General features: G+C 37.3%; 1 protein-coding gene across 1 annotated transcript in view; it reads left to right on the top strand.

Moving 5' to 3' along the window:
• Positions 1-17936, top strand: part of LOC306857999 (ADAMTS-like protein 3) — a 229181-nt gene that overhangs the window by 18611 nt on the left and 192634 nt on the right. Inside the window, exon 3 of the mRNA XM_079398333.1 lies at positions 3614-3733. Within this exon, the coding sequence (XP_079254459.1) occupies positions 3614-3733 (120 nt within the window). The remainder of the gene's footprint in view (positions 1-3613; positions 3734-17936) is intronic.

The raw sequence follows: 17936 nt of genomic DNA, 5'->3' as shown, positions 1-17936 counted from the left end.
TTGGTGTGAATGACAACAACAAAAAAAGTTTTAATCTAGCTTTATGCATTCTTTTTGTTTTTATCAACATTCGAATATGGACAAGTTTTATATATATAAAAAAAATCAACATTTTGATCAAAAAGCTGAGAAAATTACATTTTTGTCAAAGACTACGTATGGACTGGGTTCAGAATGATGATCAAAACATAGATAGAGTAGATCATCAATACCCCAAAGCTTGTACAGTCCTATACCAATTCTTGGGTCATGATTTCATTCCGTAATGTTACGTAGTTTTGATTTATATGCTGTTCAATGCTTGATGATCGATTTATTCTACCTAATCATTGGCTTACATATGTTATTGCTTGTTTCTGCTTGTTCTTTGCCCTGTTTTAATCCAGACGTTCAGTAATTTAACATAAGGAAAGCTGAAAAATTACATCAATGGCGGGGAAAGAGTTTAAGAGTTAAAGCATTTAAAGAGGCAGATGATTAAACTGCAGCGCACACTTATAATAAACACAACTTTATTGTTTCTTCGTGTGGACACTAATATAGTTATCATTATCTTTATTGTTATCATTCTTAGTGTGAATAGGCCTTTAAACTGATTTATAGGCAGCCATCCAAGTACTTTCTCATAAAATAAGAAAAACCCAGCATTAAGCCTATTAAGATCTGATTTGTGTATAGAAACAGAAGTGGTTCTTATGAAGGTAGTCTGAAGCCCTCATCCACTGAAATACTTTTTTTTTTTTTTTAGGGCACTTAAAGGATCGTATGTTGGAATATGAACATCCTCGCAGTGCTTTGTGCAGATCCCTTTGGTTTCTATTCTTGGTTATGAAATGAAATTCATTCCTGTTAGCCATATTATTTTTGCTCTGTCAGGGCTGTTTCCTGTGAGAGATGATGAGAGATGGCTGAGCTGCTCCACTCTTTCCTTTGCTCGCACATACAGGAGGGAGTTTGTTGTTGTAAGTCTGTGTCGGCCCCACAGTCAGCACCTGAACGATTTCTGTGTGTGTGTGTGTGTGTGTGTGCACTCCTGTATACACAAATGGCGGGGTGTTTACAGGGGTGCAGAGGGACAGGAGAGGTGACACACAAGACTTGTTTAGGCTGTAAGGAGTCTGGATTGAACTGTGTGTCTGGAGACAGACTGCAGAAACATACATGACAAACATAAACATAAACACACCACTCACACACACACACACACACACACACACACACACAGAAATCGTTCAGGTGCTGACTGTGGGGCCGACACAAAACTTGTAAAAAACTTATTTATTTAAAACTTATTTTCTATTGCCCTACACCTAAACCTACCCCTTACAGGAAACTTTCTGCATTTTTACTTTCTAAAAAAAAAACTCATTCTGTATGATTTATAAGCCTTATGAAATATGGGGACACGAGGAATTGTCCTTATACATCTCCTTCTCCTTGTAATACCTAGAGTGGCCTTTTATTGTGGCCAGCCTAAGGCACACCTGTGCAATAATCATGCTGTCTAATCAGCATCTTGATATGCCACACCTGTGAGGTGGATGGATTATCTCGGCAAAGGAGAAGTGCTCACTAACACAGATTTAGACAGATTTGTGAACAATATTTGAGAGAAATAGGCCTTTTGTTTACATAGAAAAAGTCTTAGATCTTTGAGTTCAGCACATGAAAAATGGGGGCAAAAACAAAAGTGTTGCGTTTATAATTTTGTTCAGTATAAGTCACAAAAACGCACACACACACACACACACACACACACACACACACACACACACACATTGACGTGTATTGAAGAATAATATCTTTTGAAATTAATTTCATCCTATATTTTGACCTATAGAATGAAAAAAAATTACTAGTGGAATTTAAATGAAAAAAATAAATGTTAATATTTGGGTATGAATTATCCTTGTTATCCTAGAACATAGAATATTTTCACACACACAAAGTGATATTAAGTTAAAGCAGTCTAGAAAATGGTACATAAATAATTTTTATTATTAATATATGAAATTTATTAATATTCCATTCTAATAAAACTCAAATTGTATTATTTTATATGTACTGTATTACTGTATATATTACTGTATTCTACATATGCTGAAAAAATAAACATACACTCTAAAATTTGCTGTGTTGTTTCAACCCGACTTTGGGTCAAATATGGACTAACCCAGCTGTTGGGTTAATTTTTTTACATTAATTTTTTTAACACAAATGTTGGGTTAGTCCATATTTGACACAAAGTTGGGTTGAAACAACACAGCATTTTTTATGTATATATTCAAAATTAATTGAATGAAAAATAATTAATGGATGCAAAACTTATGTTGAACTAATGAACTTCCTCTGTGTTGTGACTCTGAATTTGGAGCCAGTTCTTAAAAGTCTTCTGAATTTGAATTGTCCAGCCCTTCCACACACACACACACACACACACACACACACATGGATAGCAGAACTGTTAATTCAGGCTTGTCAGTGAAAGTCTATGTCACTGATGAAAGCATGCCGGGCGGCTCCTCTGACCGTGTGCCAAACTCTGCTGCTCTTTAGGCCGTAAGTGCTTGGAGAAGTTGTCAGCCTCACACTCTCGCCCTAGCAGACACTCCCTGGGCTCAGGTACAAAATTAGATTCACTTTTGCTACCTGGTACATTTTGTTTTGAAGCTTCAAGCACTTGTAAATAGTTCCCCTTTTAATGAGGGAGGGGAAAAAAGCTTTTCAGGAGCTCGCTGTGATTTTATAACCTCCTTAACTTCCATAAATTGTTTATAAGTGTGTCACCAGGCCGTTCTGAGAAAGCCGTTGGCCTAGCATTAGCACGGTAAGCACATGGTAGCCTAATTCAAATTGGTCTGAACGATTCAGGATTTAGTTCATGTGCTAATCTTCCTCAATAAACCTCTAAGGCAAAGGGAATTTCAGCTCTAACAAACCGGAGCTGCTTTCTCTTCTGGGCTTCTTACTGTCTCACAATGAACTTTTGACACACTAACAGTTAAATTTTATTTTATTTGTCCATGATGTAGTCTTTTATTTCCTATTAGTTTGGGGGATGTCAGAGATGGATAGCAGCTGGCAGGTATTGAGGTTCATTTTATGAGTCAGGATGGTTATTTTATGTCAGTTTTCAGTTTATTTTGTGAGTGGCTGATTGAAAGAGTGGCTGAAACTGTATAAAATGTATTTTATACACAGAATTTTATTTGAAGTTCTAAATAAAACAAAGTTCATTTAGTATGTATAAGATAAAATACTACTTATGTATTTCTACTTCAAAATGTGTGTAGTTACTTTAAAATAATATTTAATGTGATGTGTTACTTGCTGTTTCTTTGTCAAGTCAAGTCACCTTTATTTATATAGCGCTTTTAACAATACAGCACTTAACAGTAATTGCACTTTAAAAGCACTTTGTAATTGTTTGTGAAATTTACTAGCAGTTTCCGAGTGCAATTTTTTTTTACCTCTATTTTTTCAGTATGGAAATTTGGAACAAAATGTACACATAGGCTTAACCTTTTTAGGCAAAAATGTTAGCTGCAGGCCCCTAAATGATGTCTACAGTACTTGATAAGTTTAATGTGGTTGTTGTGGTCTTGTTTTACAGGGAGTAGCGAGCCAGACGCAGAGTGCTTACTTCCTCCCTGAATTTGCACTTTCTCCACAAGGAAGCTTTCTGGAAGACACAACAGGAGAGCAGTATCTCACCTACCGCTATGATGACCAGGTCAGAAACACAGCATCACACGCTCAGTACTCATCTGTTGAAATTATTTCTGTTGATTGATTAAACCCGAGTCACACTTGGCACTTCCTTTTGTGGTGATTTAATTTCACATTGTACAACTGCTGTTCTGAGAAATGATCATGGTTCATTAGCTTCTTGAATTTAATACTATCTAATAGGCTCTGTTCTAAAACCAGGTGGGCTGCCTTGCTGTCTACTAGCACTGGGTAAAATAAAACATTTTTGATGAGGTTTAACATTTCTTTATCAATGTTATTCAATGTTGAATGAAAGGTATGAATTGAATTACTTTTATTATGATTCCTATTAATTATTCCTAATTATGCTTTGGAACAGTCAGTATGTCGAAAGCACACCTATGATGCCTCAACATGCTGTCTAGGTAGGCAGCTCACTAGGTTTTGGATCAAATCTATAAATTTGTTATTAGCATTGCATGAGTTTTCTGTAGAAAAGTGAACTTGGCGTATGATTGAATGAGTCAGCAATTAATTTGCCAATCATAAATAATCTCTGTCTGTGCGTTTCGGAAGAATAGTGAGAAATGACATTAGTGCTCCTTTTTATTTTTATTTGTGTTGTGTGCTATGATTAACATTTAATAAGACATAACCTTAATTGTCAAGTTTAACAAATTCTGATTTAAATTACATTTTTTCATTGGCCAGGTTTTTTTATGGAGAAATGGATAAATGCAGTTTACTAAAGTCTACTGTATATCTATATAAAACATTCAATTTTTATACAATATCGCTCTAAGGTTTGGGTCAGAAGGATGCATTAAATTAAATTGAATGTTTAAAAAGATTGCATTTCCGAGAAATGCTGTTCTTCTGAACTTTCTGTTCATCAAAGAATCCTGAAAAAATGCATCACAGTCTCCACAATAAAAAGTAAGTTTCACATTTAAGTGTTACATTCAAATTACATTTGAAACTATATTTAAATAAAACTGCTATTTTAAATTGTACTAATATTCCACAATATTACAATTTATACTGTATTTTGGATCAAATAAATGCAGTCTTGGTGAGTATAAGACACTTTTTTCAAAAACATCTCACTGACCCCGACAATAATGGATTTAATATATTTTTATTTTAAGCAGTATTTTTGCTTTTAGCTTTATTGACCAATCAGAATCCAGGACCAGAACTATCCATTTTGAAATAGTGAAAGAGTTATTAAATATAGGAGCACAAGACCTGTCGATAATGTAGATTTTGATTTGATCACAAATCCCAGCTATAATATAAGCTTCAGTGACAGGTGCTGTGTTAGCAGCGGTGTTTCAGGACTCCGCTGTTGGGCTATTTCCTCTCGGAACGATCAGTTAAGACTTTCAGATCAGCCCCTCGGCTTAAGGGGAATTTGGGCCAGGCCGTCTCGGTAAACCCTCTGCAACAGGAAAGTCCAGGTAAATCCGAAGTTTATAGGCATTATAAAGCTCTGCCTGACTGTTTTCTTTTGAGTGCCTTCCCTGGGAGCCATTAATCCAGACACACTGTGCCATCGGACTGTTTTGGGGCCTGTTATGGAAACCTTGGTTCGTGTCAGTCCAGCACTGATGTCTGTTTCCAGGCCAGTTGTTATGTTTGTGACGTGTTGGCATGCATGTCAAGGATGGCTTTTATTATGGTGATTTAATACAGGAATGTGGCTGTGGCATGGCAACCACGCAAACACATGCCACTTCCCGTTGTTAGGACAAACTTCCAAGCATTTCTGCTCATATGAGCTCGTACTAATTCACTGCTGTTGTATATCAATGCTGATAGGTGTGTGTGAGTGTGTGTGTGTGCAAAAACATTTTCAATGGCTGTGTTTGCAATTGCATTCTACCATACTGCTCTTACTTTTGCTGCAGTATATATATCGTATGTTAATTTGTATTTTTCAATTTCCTCCAATTTATCAATTTGGCATGGATTTCAATAGTTTTTATTATATTATTGTTAGTATTTGTTTGGTTTTAGCTTTTCCCCAGAGTTTAGTTTCAGTTTATTTTAGTTTAGTTATTTCAGGGCAATCTAAAGTTGCACTATTTGTATCGTTTAAAAAAGTTTTAGGTCGTTGCATTGCAGTTGGGTTGTAAATGTTCCAGTTATAGAATATAACATGTATTAAAGTCAAAAATGAATTTGTTGCCATTTTACTTTACTTACTTTTGGAAACATGAACATGTGTTTCTACTTGATCAAAAAGACAGCAATTAGCATTTTAGAAATAAAAAAATCACATTTCATTTGAATTTTGTGCAACAATTCATGTATAAAGAATAAAAAAAATATGCTACAAATGGTAAACATATTTATAAAAAATTACATTACATAACTGAAATTACATTCACCAGTGTTAAAACATTACTGCTAACAAAAACTACAAGTAGCATATTATATTTTGAAAGGTGTATTTGTTGTGCTATTTTTTGTAATTTTAATATTGTCTATGTATTATAATATTCATAATATTCATATAAATGTTTTTATTTTAGGTTTTAATTTTTAGTACTTCAACTTAAATATACGTATTTTAGTAAGTTGCCAAAAACATTTCTAATTTGAATTTTTCAAGTTTTTCATGAAATATTTACAGTATATTGTCATTTATTTCAGATATTAGTGCTCTCATATGATTAATCCCATTCAAAATAAACGTTTTTGGTTACATAATATATGTGTGCATATACAGACACACATACAGCATATATTTTGAAAATATTTACATGTATATATTTAAATTCATATAAATTATATCATACATAAATGTATTAAATATATAAACGTAACATATTTTTCTTAAATATATACATGCATGTGTGTGTATTTATATATATACTTAATAACATAATAAATATACACAGTACACAGACATATTACGTAAACAAAAACTTTTATTTTGGATAAGATTAATCGCGATTAAGTTTTTGCTTTAGTTATTACAGTATACAGTTCCCAATGATTTCAACACAGTTTCCATTCTTAGGCAGACACAGAAAATGGCCTTACTGAAAAAAGGGTCCCATTTCTGCCCATTATGGTAGAATAAAGTCTTTTATGCTGACTTATGTTTCATCTTTAGAATGTGTCAAAGGATGTGAAATCTTCCCAGTCATCCAGTCTGCAAGGTAAAGGGCTCTTCTTACAAAAGAAAATGCCACCGGCCCCAGTGCCACTCCTTGCGTGCTGCGTCTCTCCAGTAAGTCGTCTCTCTAGCCAGAAAGAGGGTGGATACCATCCAGGCCTGTGCCTGCTGAGGTTAGCCACAGATGGAGAGCTTTCCCCTACAGACACGGGGCTTAAACTAATAGATAATGCACATGTTCCCTTCAGGCATCTCCCGGTCTGCCGAAGCACCTGACAGACAGGCCCATAGTATAAAGCAGCTTTCCTCAGAGAGCCCTGTAAAGCATATCTAATGGTTTTTTGTGTTGCGCTACCTGCTTGAGACTTTGAGTTTAGCCAGCTGGAGCTTTTTGGCTCCGAGAGGCATGCTAGTGCCAGTGTTTCCACTTGCAGCCAGTTCAGTCCTTTCTAAAATAAGTTCTCGTTTGAAAAGAGGTGACACTGTGCAGGCAGAAGGTGGATTTTTAATGTATGGGTTTGGATTGTGTTGATTAATTTGGGTCAAGAAGCAAGCTACGGTTGGGGCGATTTGAATGTCTGGGTTTGAGAAGGTGTTCACCTTTAGAAAGCAAGTGCCAGGTTTCATCATTGAAGGCCTTTGATGGGGTATTTGTAAAACCGGCCCCCATCTGTGGCATGCCAATGTACGGGGATGGAGATTTTAATTGGGAGAGTCAGGCTCAGCAGGACTAAAGGAACTTGCATACTAACTATCTCTGAAGTGAACTATGAGGAAGAAAGCAGGAGGATGTTAAATTTGAGCCGTAAAAAGCATGAGACGCCTTTAATAATTAGACGGTTTATGCTTTATGTAGTTGTAGTTAGAGGGTCAAGAGGTGTTTTGCATTATAGCTGTTACTATATTGTGTGTTTTACCACAACTGAAACTATATTGACCAATTAGCATCCAAGACTTTAACAATCTGTATTGTAATTGACATTTTAGCATTTCGATGTGTAGACATGGAGCATTAAAGGAATAGTTCACCCCAAAATGAAAATTTGCTGAAAATGTACCCACCCTTAGGCCAAGATGTAGGTGAGTTTGTTTCTTCATCAGAATAGATTTGGAGAAATGTAGCATTACATCACCTGCTTACCAATGGATGATCTGCAGTGAATGGGTGCCGTCAGAATGAGAGTCCAAACAGCTGATAAAAACATCACAATAATCCACAAGTAATCCACACCACTCCATGACAGAGGTATTACAATATGAAGGTGGATTATGAGGACACTGCCTATGTCCCCGTAATTCAAAAGGCTTAAAAAACATACTAAATGGTGTTTTTTTGAAAATCTAAAAATGCACAAAGTCTGCTGTGAGGGCTAAGTTTAGGTGTAGGGTTGATGTAGGGCAATAGCACACACAGTTTGTTCAGTATAAAAACCATTACGCCTATGGAGAGTCCCCATAAACCACAAAAACCAACATGTGTGTGTGTGTGTGTGTGAATGTACATGCTGAGCTCCTAATTGTCTCTAATTAAAGCCTGAATTCTTTCCAACTGTTAAAAAACACATTTCATCACCCCACTGCCTGCTAATGCTCATAACGCTTTTTTATGCAATGACACCCTTGATCTATTTTTAATGTGGCATTTCCATAAATTCGCATCTCTGAAATGCCTCTTCTGACTTTCAGGTCCTCGTGCTAAAAAGGATGTTGGTAATGCCAAAGTTGAGATGCTAATCAAGACTCTCTTAGTTATATGGGACATCTAGTGTTTTACCCTGAGCACTTTCAGTCGAGGCTTGTGTAAAGTTTCATTTGCCTAATCCTCAAAAACACATGATAAAATGCGGCTCAGTCATAGGCTAATGCTTGACATTTGAAATTAGATCGCAATGCATGCGGTCAAGTTCAACGTGGTAGGCAAATATTAGCTACAGATGTTTTATTATCAAAGAATTTAGTGCTGTGGAGACATAAAACAAGGGCGTAATGAGGTTGATGCTGGAAACATTGACAAGAACAGCCTGGGTCGGTAAGATTTTTTTTTTAAAGGAATTAATACTTTTATGCAGCGAGGATGCATTAAATTTATCAAATAAGACATTTATAATCTTACAAAAATTGATATTTGAAATAAATGCTGTTCTTTTGAATTCATCAAATAATCTTGAAAAAAAGTCAAAATATTAAGCAGCACAACTGTTACATAAAAAAATCGTGTTTGACGTTATTCTTCTGTTTTGACTGAACTTTGCCTTTGATAAATGAAGCAAAAACGTGTCCTCAACTACCCTCACAAAGTTCAACATGAACTTCAACATGACGACCAAACCTCCTGTCTGAAAAGAAATAGTTTTTAGTGAAAGATGTTTCATTCATTGTTGCCAAGCTGCTTTCACGGTCAGACCACAGATAGAATTATCCTCAGACCTCGGCATGTCAAGCTGTTGATGAGACTAGAATCAAGATGGAAAGGAAATTAAACATGTTGGTACTGGTAGAGGAATCATGCCAGGCACGTCGTGATTCGGGTAAGAGGTGAAATATTTGTATTCCTTTCTGAGAGTTTTATTTGAAATTAAATATTACATCCTCAACTGCCCCCAGCACAAAAATTATAGAAACTTATGTTACAATAATCCAAATTTATCATTGCATTGTACTTTATTAATAGTTGTTCACAGCCATTTCGTTATCCGAATGAGTCCTATCATACATTTGTTTTAATTTGATTGCTTTTCTTACGTTGATGGTGCTTTTATTCATAGTCGCTGTTGAAAAATAGCTGTGTGGAGTGCGTTCCATTGTAAATTTAACAGCTTATGGCTTTGGAACGACTTGAGGGGGCGTAAATGATGACAGAATATTCACTTTTGGGTGAAGGATTCCTGTAGTGTGGCTTTATGCTGTTATTACCCGGAGAGAAACACAGGGACATAATTGTGTAACTTAATGTAGAGCAGTCAACCGTGAAACCCCAGCATTAAAAAAAATTAATTCGTACTGACTCTTAAGTTTATTTTTTTCCTGCTGAGCATGAAAGAAGATATTCTGGAGAACGTTGATATCCAAAAAGTTGACGGTAACCATTGATTTCCATAGTAGGAAAAAAATATGGAAGCCAATGGCTATCAGCAACCATGACGTTTTTGGGTGAACTATCTCTTTAAGGATAGAAACAAGGTATTTTACTTGGTCTGCAGCACACACATGATGCCTAATGCTGTTTAAGTAGGGAGCTCACAAGGTTTTGGAACAGAACTATTTAGAGTATTTTTTACAGCCATGTTAATTCACCTAATGTGGGTTTTTCGTTTCAAATATTTTGCTGTTATTGTCATTAAACCTTCAACTTGTGTGTGTGTTTTGCCGTTCCTGCTATGTGGGGGGCTGTGGCTGTTCTCAGATATAGCTTGTATCGACTACATCAGGGACTCACTCGGGCTGTACACCTGTTGTGTCAATTCCCTGCATTCAAGTTCACTCAAGGTCATATTTTTAACACAGTGGCCACGTTTGAACACATATGCGAACTGCATTATTTGTGTGTGTGTCTCCTGTCTCACCCCACGGACAACAGGTGTGGCCCCTGGAACAGAACAGCCATCTGGATCTCGTTTGCCTGTCTTTTGAGAGTGCGCCGAATTTAGCAATTGCCTCATTTTGTGGCCTTATTTCACGTACTTTGACACGGCGTTCTTTGGTCGCGGCTTAACATTAACACATTACGGCAGCGTCCTCTTAAAGGGATAGTTCACCCAAAAAATAAATTATGCTTTACTCCCTTTCAAGATGTAGGTGATTTTTTTTTCTTCAATAGAAAAGTAAAAAAGGTTTTTAGCTGAAACTGGTTATTCAGAAAATGCAAGTCAATGTCCACGGCACTTTGAGAGTTAAAAAAAAAAAGCATATCAGGGAACAAAAAAATTCATACTTGTGGCTCCTGACGATATATTGAGGTCTTATGAAGCAAAACGATCGGTCTGTGCAAGAAACTGAATATGTGTTGAACATTTACAACATTTACAACATTGTTACCTGTAATCCAGAGTCTCAGGCAAACCCAGTGTGATGTCCGGTTCACAAACGAATCATTCTTTTGAACTGGTTCTTTTTAGTAAACTAGATTAACCAGTTTGAAACAGTTTGTGGCTCGAGCAGCACAGATCTACAAGTTACTCAATAAAAACTTACTTTTGGACGTCTGACAGGTTCCCTGACTTGAAATGAGCCAAGATACTGGCCTATATGATCCTATGATGCTGGTTTTTGCTAACTGATATGTGCATATACCCGAGCACTTGAATGAAGGGGCAAAATGAAAGTTTTTATGGTTTCTCACGGTTTATGTAAAAAGGTGAGATGATGAAGATTAGTTATTCACTTTATATGCTTTAGAAATGTAAAACATCCAAACTTCACATTATTATTGGGTGCACTGGTTAGTTTCAGTCCTTGATTCTGATTGGTCGGCAGCTGTTTTAGTAAGGAATAATTGACGACGGGCCGTTGAATCGTGTCGTGGCTGCATCACTGGGTGTGCATTATTTTTATAATAATTCAACGGACTGAAGTCAATTATTCTGCTTATACTACTGTTGCCACACCTCAAGACATTGATCAGATGATATGTTTCAAGGCATTCATCCGATTTTTCTACTTAAATCGCTATTGTGAGTAGGATCATTTCTTCCGCATCTTATCCATCGCCTCCCTTGCTAATTCCAAAACGTCATTTTAAACCGTAATGGAGGCTTGAGCCGTTGATAGCAGACTAATACAGTTAATAACAAAGTTATGAGAGAGAGAGAGAGAGAGAGAGAGAGGGAGATTAATGTTACCTGAGTCTGTGTGTCTCTCAAAAGTGTTCGGCAGCAATGACAAAGTTAACTTTCTTCACGAACAGCGGCGTTGTTGTTACCTCGCTTGTGATAAGTCATGTACTTTTTAAATCGTAAAATTGTCAGAGTAGCGCTAACAACATTAGCGCATCTGTGTGTGCAAACTGTCTGTGAGGGAGAGAGCGCGAGAGAGATAGTGTATGTGCTTTCCATACATTATAAAACTTGATATGGACATGTAATGCGGTGCCTGGAACTACGTTCGCCGTGCGTTTCCCTGAAAATAATTGCACACCTTAGAACGTTCGTCAGCCAATCAGATTCAAGCATTCAATGGCCCTGTAGTATAATTCACACTAAAGCATGGCAATGGCTGCATTACCCAATGGTTCTGTGCATTACTACACATTACAATCAGCCTTAGCAACATAAACAGTCAATATGTAGTGTTACGAACTTAAAAGTCTAGGGTTAGTTCGCAACACTTAGAAAAAAATGAATTATTGCTGGGTAGATTGAATCAAGCAGAGAAATGACCATAAACAAGAAAAAAGCTTGATTGCAAGTAATTTATTACATAAAGCCGAAGCCACTAGAATAATTGGGATGTACTATTTACAACTGCTGGAATGAGTATAATAATAATAATAATAATAATAATAATAAGAGAAAGAGAAAAAAAAAAAAGAAATTAGAAGTAAAATTAATAAAAAATTACCAAAACAAGTTTACCACTAACCTAGGGAAAAGGAACTTGAGTGGCGCCCAAATCAAAGAACAGAATAGAACTAAATTCCCATAAGGCTCCCCAAATCCCCTAACCTAACTAACAAAAGAAAAATGTCAAAAAGAAACCGAAAGCTTCAGCGTATCGACGCTCTAAGTTTCCTATTCTCACCAATAATAACCAAAGTACAAGGATGGCGCACACCACTTCCCTAATGTATCTAAACATTCATCGTTACTACGTGCAAAGTGTATATCGCGCGATATGCTTACCTGTTCGCTTTTCCCAAATCAAGGAGAACATGAAACATAAATCAGATACACTAGAAACTAAGCGTTAAATACATCAAAACAAAGAAAAAGTTACAAAACACTTCATTCCAGTAAAACGAAGCGTACACAGACGCACAGCACACCAATCAAGTACAAACGAGCTACTCTCCCATGTTCGCGGGAGGACCTTTAAACCAGCAGGGCGAAAGCAGATTGGACGAAGAGGACTACGTCACACCGATGATCAGCGGGCAACACGTCCAACGAGTTGTTGGAACTGGAAATTCGGCTATAGCAGTCACCTTCGCTTCAATCGGACGCACTTGACCTTGACCGACTTCTTTGCCAAGATACGTAATGGTTGCTTGGCCAAATTCGCACTTCGCTAGGTTTAACGTCAGTGAAGCTTTAGCAAGACGATCAAACACAGTTCGTAGCAAAGAGACATGTTCTGACCAATCTGTCGAATACACTACCAAATCATCCAGGTATGCGCTACACTGTGGGACTCCTGTAAGAACAATATTAATAAGCCGCTGAAAAGTTGCCGGCGTGTTGCGCATTCCGAATGCCATTACTGAATACTGTAAAAAGTTGTCAGGCGTTACAAAAGCAGAAATATCAGAAGCACGCGGTGTAAGAGGCACTTGCCAGTACCCTTTTAAGAGATCTAACTTACTGACATACTGAGCTGAGCCAAGATTGTCCACACAGTCCTCCATTCGTGGCAAGGGAAAACAGTCTGGCACAGTTACAGCATTTACCTTACGATAGTCAGTGCAAAATCGGGCCGTACCATCGCTTTTCGGAGCAAGTAAACATGGTGAGCTCCATGGACTACAACTATGTTTGGCAAACTCATGCTTCAACAAATACTCGACCTCAGTATTCATAACAGCCCTTTTCGCACTGTTCACACGATACGCATGTTGCTTGATTGGAGCAGCATCACCTACATCAATATCATGCTGCAGAACTGTGGTACAAGAAGGCACATCATTAAACAGAACAGAAAAATCGTTAATCAGCTGTGTAATATCACATATTTGTTGATCAGACAAGTGCAATAGATGAGAATTTAAGTCACTTAATATCTCATAATTCTTAAATCTGGCACACTGTTGAGTATGACGTGACACCACATCATCCTCAGCATCAGCAATATCAAACAAATTCGCAGCACCACAGGCTGCAACCGAATGCAAAGCAGAAACGGCATTCCCATCTGCCTCTGCAGCATTCTTTTGCAACGACTCTCTGTCATGAAAACCCTTTAACATATCAATGTGACACACACAAGATTTTCACCTTCTGTCTGGAGTGCGAATTACATAGTCGGTGTCACTTAATTTTCTCAGCACTTCGTAGGGCCCAGAAAATCGTGCTGATAAAGCAGAACCCACAATCGGCAGCAAAACTAACACCTGATCACCCTCTCCAAAGGCACGCTGTACAGATTTACGATCGAATTGACATTTCATCTTCTTCTGTGCAGATGCCAACGAATCTTTCGCCATCGAGCAAGCTTTATGTAGACGCTCACGGAATTTACTAACATAATCCAACACATTAACTTCAGAGCTGGAATTAGAAGCTAGCATATTCTCTTTAAGCATTTTTAACGGACCTCTAACGGTGTGGCCGAACACTAAATCAGCGGGACTAAACCCCAGACTTTCCTGCACGGCCTCCCTGACCGCGAACAACACCAACGGCACTCCTTCATCCCAATCCTTCCCAGTATCAAAGCAGTACTTTCGGAGCATCGCTTTTAATGTTTGATGAAAACGTTCGAGCGCACCTTGGCTCTCGGGGTGATAAGCGCTCGCGATCCTGTGAGAAATGTTCAATGTTGTCAGAACTTGCGAAAAGAGTTTTGAAAGAAAATTTGTGCCTTGATCTGTTTGCACAACTTTCGGCAACCCGAAGGTAGAAAAAAACTTCACAAGCGCTTTGACAACAACGGGTGCCGTAATTTTTCTCAAAGGAATCGCTTCCGGAAACCGCGTAGCGCTACACATTACTGTCAACAAAAACTGATTACCACTTCTTGTTTTAGGCAAAGGGCCGACACAATCAACTATAACGTTCGAATGGTTCGCCTACAACTGGGATTGGAACGAGCGGATCACTTGGAATCGTCTGATTCGGTTTACCTGTTAGCTGACAGGTGCGGCAGGTACGACAGTACTGAACGACATCAGCCTTTAAACAAGGCCAAAAGAAATGTCTCGAAACCCGGTGATATGTTTTTTTAATTCCTAGATGTCCCGACAAATCATGGTCATGAGCAAGATACAAAACTTGCTGTCGGTAACATTCAGGAATAACAATCTGGTACACGACACTCCATTCAGGATCATCTGCCATAACAGGAGACCACTTACGCATCAACAACCTGTCCTCAAGAAAATAAGCAGATTTTCTCTGCTGCACTCTCTCAACAGAAACAGCAGCAGAAAAACACTTTTGAAGACTTAAATCTTCCTTCTGTGCGGAAACAATTTTCTCACGAGTTACAGGTAATTTAAGGTGACTTAAATTTAAATCGGGCAAAATTTTCGTTAGTTTTTCCTCCTCAGCTGGCAAAATGTCTTCAATAAATATAGGTGCCATAAAGGATGTGGATAAATCATCAGCGTCTACTTGTCGAGCCTGAGCCCGAGTGACAACGCAAGCAGGAAAAGTTTCAGGGTACATTTCTGACAATTCATCAGTGTGATCTGACAAAACGGGTTTGTCAAACACTTCCAATACAGGAAAAACCTTCCCACCAGCCAAATCATTACCCAAAATAAACTCCACTCTATTAACAGGCAAACAATCACGAACACCTACTTTCACAAACCCTGTACACAACCCCGACTGCAAATGAACCTGGTGCAGCGGGACTTTAACAAGGCCCATCTCTATGCCCTGGACCAGAACATTACTTCCGCAAGAAGTCTGCTCAGAGAATGGCAACACACCTGCAACTACGAAAGACTGAGTGGTGCCAGTATCCCGGAGCATTTTAACCCTTACTTGTTCGTTAGATTTATCCGAAACAGAAATTAAACCTTCCATTAAAAAAGGTTCGTAACTGCAATCAGGCTTAACTGACTCAAGTTCTTCAGCATCTACAGTATTCACAAATCCTACACTCTTAGTTGTAAGACCCTGCTGTTACAACTAAGAGCTGTTCCATGTATTATGTATTTCAGCAAAATTAACTGTTTATTATTTATGCAATAAAATATGAGTGACCTCTGCTGGCATTTTGTTGCATCATTCACCTTTAATTTTGAGCCCATGCCCTTTCCTCTAATATAAACTCTTCTCGCATGCGAGATATGTGTGTGCAGTGTGGAGGGAATATTATTGTATCTAGTTTTATTTTTCAGGTATAGGTCTGTATGTCCATTCATTTACACTGTAATGGTGCTTGCAAACTCATTCTGTGCCACGAATTGGTCTGCTTTAAACTAAAAGACAGATCATACTGAGAGATAAGCTGATGTACTGTATGTGTGTGAGAAAATGCCATATATGGTGTTAAAAAAATAACTGGCACAGCGGATGAGAATGTTGTAAATAATGTTCAGTTTCTTGCACAAACTGATCGTTTCACTTCCTAAGACCTCAATATATCATCAGGAGCCACGAGTATTAATTTTGTGTTCCCCGCTTTTTTTTGACTCTCAAAGTGACATTAGCCATTGCTTCGCAATCAACAGTTTCAGATAAAAATCTTCTTTACTTTTCTACTAAAGAAAAAAAGCCACCTGCTTCTTGGATGGCCTGAGGGTGAGTACATTAACAGCAAATTTTCATTTTTGGGAGGACTATCCCTTTAACTTTACTGCTGCGTTGGAATTACGTTGAATTTGGGCAGCGGTTGCGTTTACTTTGAAGGACGCCAGGAGGGATCAGATTGAGTCGCTAAGAATTTATTGTTCTGAGAGGAATTCCAATATTTGAGAAACAGGAACAGATAACAAAAGGATAGATGATGCCAGGGTCGTCTCTAGGGTTGTGGAGCAGAGGTTCAACAAGGTTTAACTCAAACAGAGGCTTCTTTAAGACATTCTTAACATGCTGGACAGATCAGATATTGTCCTCCCTCTGTGCTTTATGTGTCTCAAATTAGGACTTTGCATGAAACGCTGGTCTAAATTAAGTTGTTACAAACAAAACGAACAAAGAGACCTTAGAATACGAGAAGAAATATTCCACAACAGCAATTACCTGCTAAATCAAATAAGGTCAGATAATGTCTCATTCGCTGACGTTTTATGGGTGAGGACAATCAGAAGAACAAATTGTCTGTGGAGAAGTGGAGTCAGCAGGGAACTACGTCTTCTTCCAAAAGATGTAATGGTGTAGCTGGTGCATGTAATATTAATTTTATCAGTTTAGATTCCATGGTGTGTTACAACCCACTTCCTGGCTTTTATTAAGTTTCCCCTGATTTTGGGAAGCAAATGCAAATAGCATAAATTAAACAGCGTGTGCTTTTCCTTTGACATGTGAATTTACAATTAAAGTAAAGTTTTGTAAGTCTTTGGTCCCCCAGTGGTCAAAGCAGAGACTTATTGAACGCTTTAATATAACAATTAGAAAGTTTTTTTTTTTTTCATTACTGATATGGTGTTGTTATGACTATACTATTGTATCAGTACCACCTTCCTTTTGCTTTGTTTTGTAAATTTGTCATGTTTTTTTTTTAAAGGTATTGATACAAATAGATTGAAACAATCCAAAAAAAAAAAAAAGTGTCAGTTTCCACAAAAATCTATTCAACATTGATAATAATAAAAAATGTTTCTTGAGCACCACATCAGCATATTTCTCATTTTATTCAGCTTTGCTGTCACATGAATAAATACAATTTTGGAATACATTAAAATAGAAAACAGCTGTTTTAAATAGGTTCACAATATTTTTTTCCACAAGCTGTTTTTACTGTATTTTTTTATCAAATAAATGCAGCCTTTACTGGACTGAAGCAGTTTAGTTTAGTTTAGTTTTTGCATGATTATCCACACATCAATTTAGAAAAATCATGTTAAAATGTAAGTATTAAATGTGATCATCGGGCTTTTGAAGAGCACTTATTTGTTCATCTTTCAATCAGCATTGTATTACATTGCATTATGTTTAATCCCCACAATAAAACTACAGAGCTTTGATCATACATTTATTTAAAGGCATTTTATGGTAGTAATAACAATGTCATCTTACTTTTTTGGCCACATTAACATCAACATCTGCACCAAATT

Source organism: Barbus barbus (genome assembly GCF_936440315.1).
Source record: "Barbus barbus genome assembly, chromosome: 1".
Taxonomy (NCBI): Eukaryota; Metazoa; Chordata; class Actinopteri; order Cypriniformes; family Cyprinidae; genus Barbus; species Barbus barbus.
This window is presented reverse-complemented; position numbering and strand designations above follow the sequence as displayed.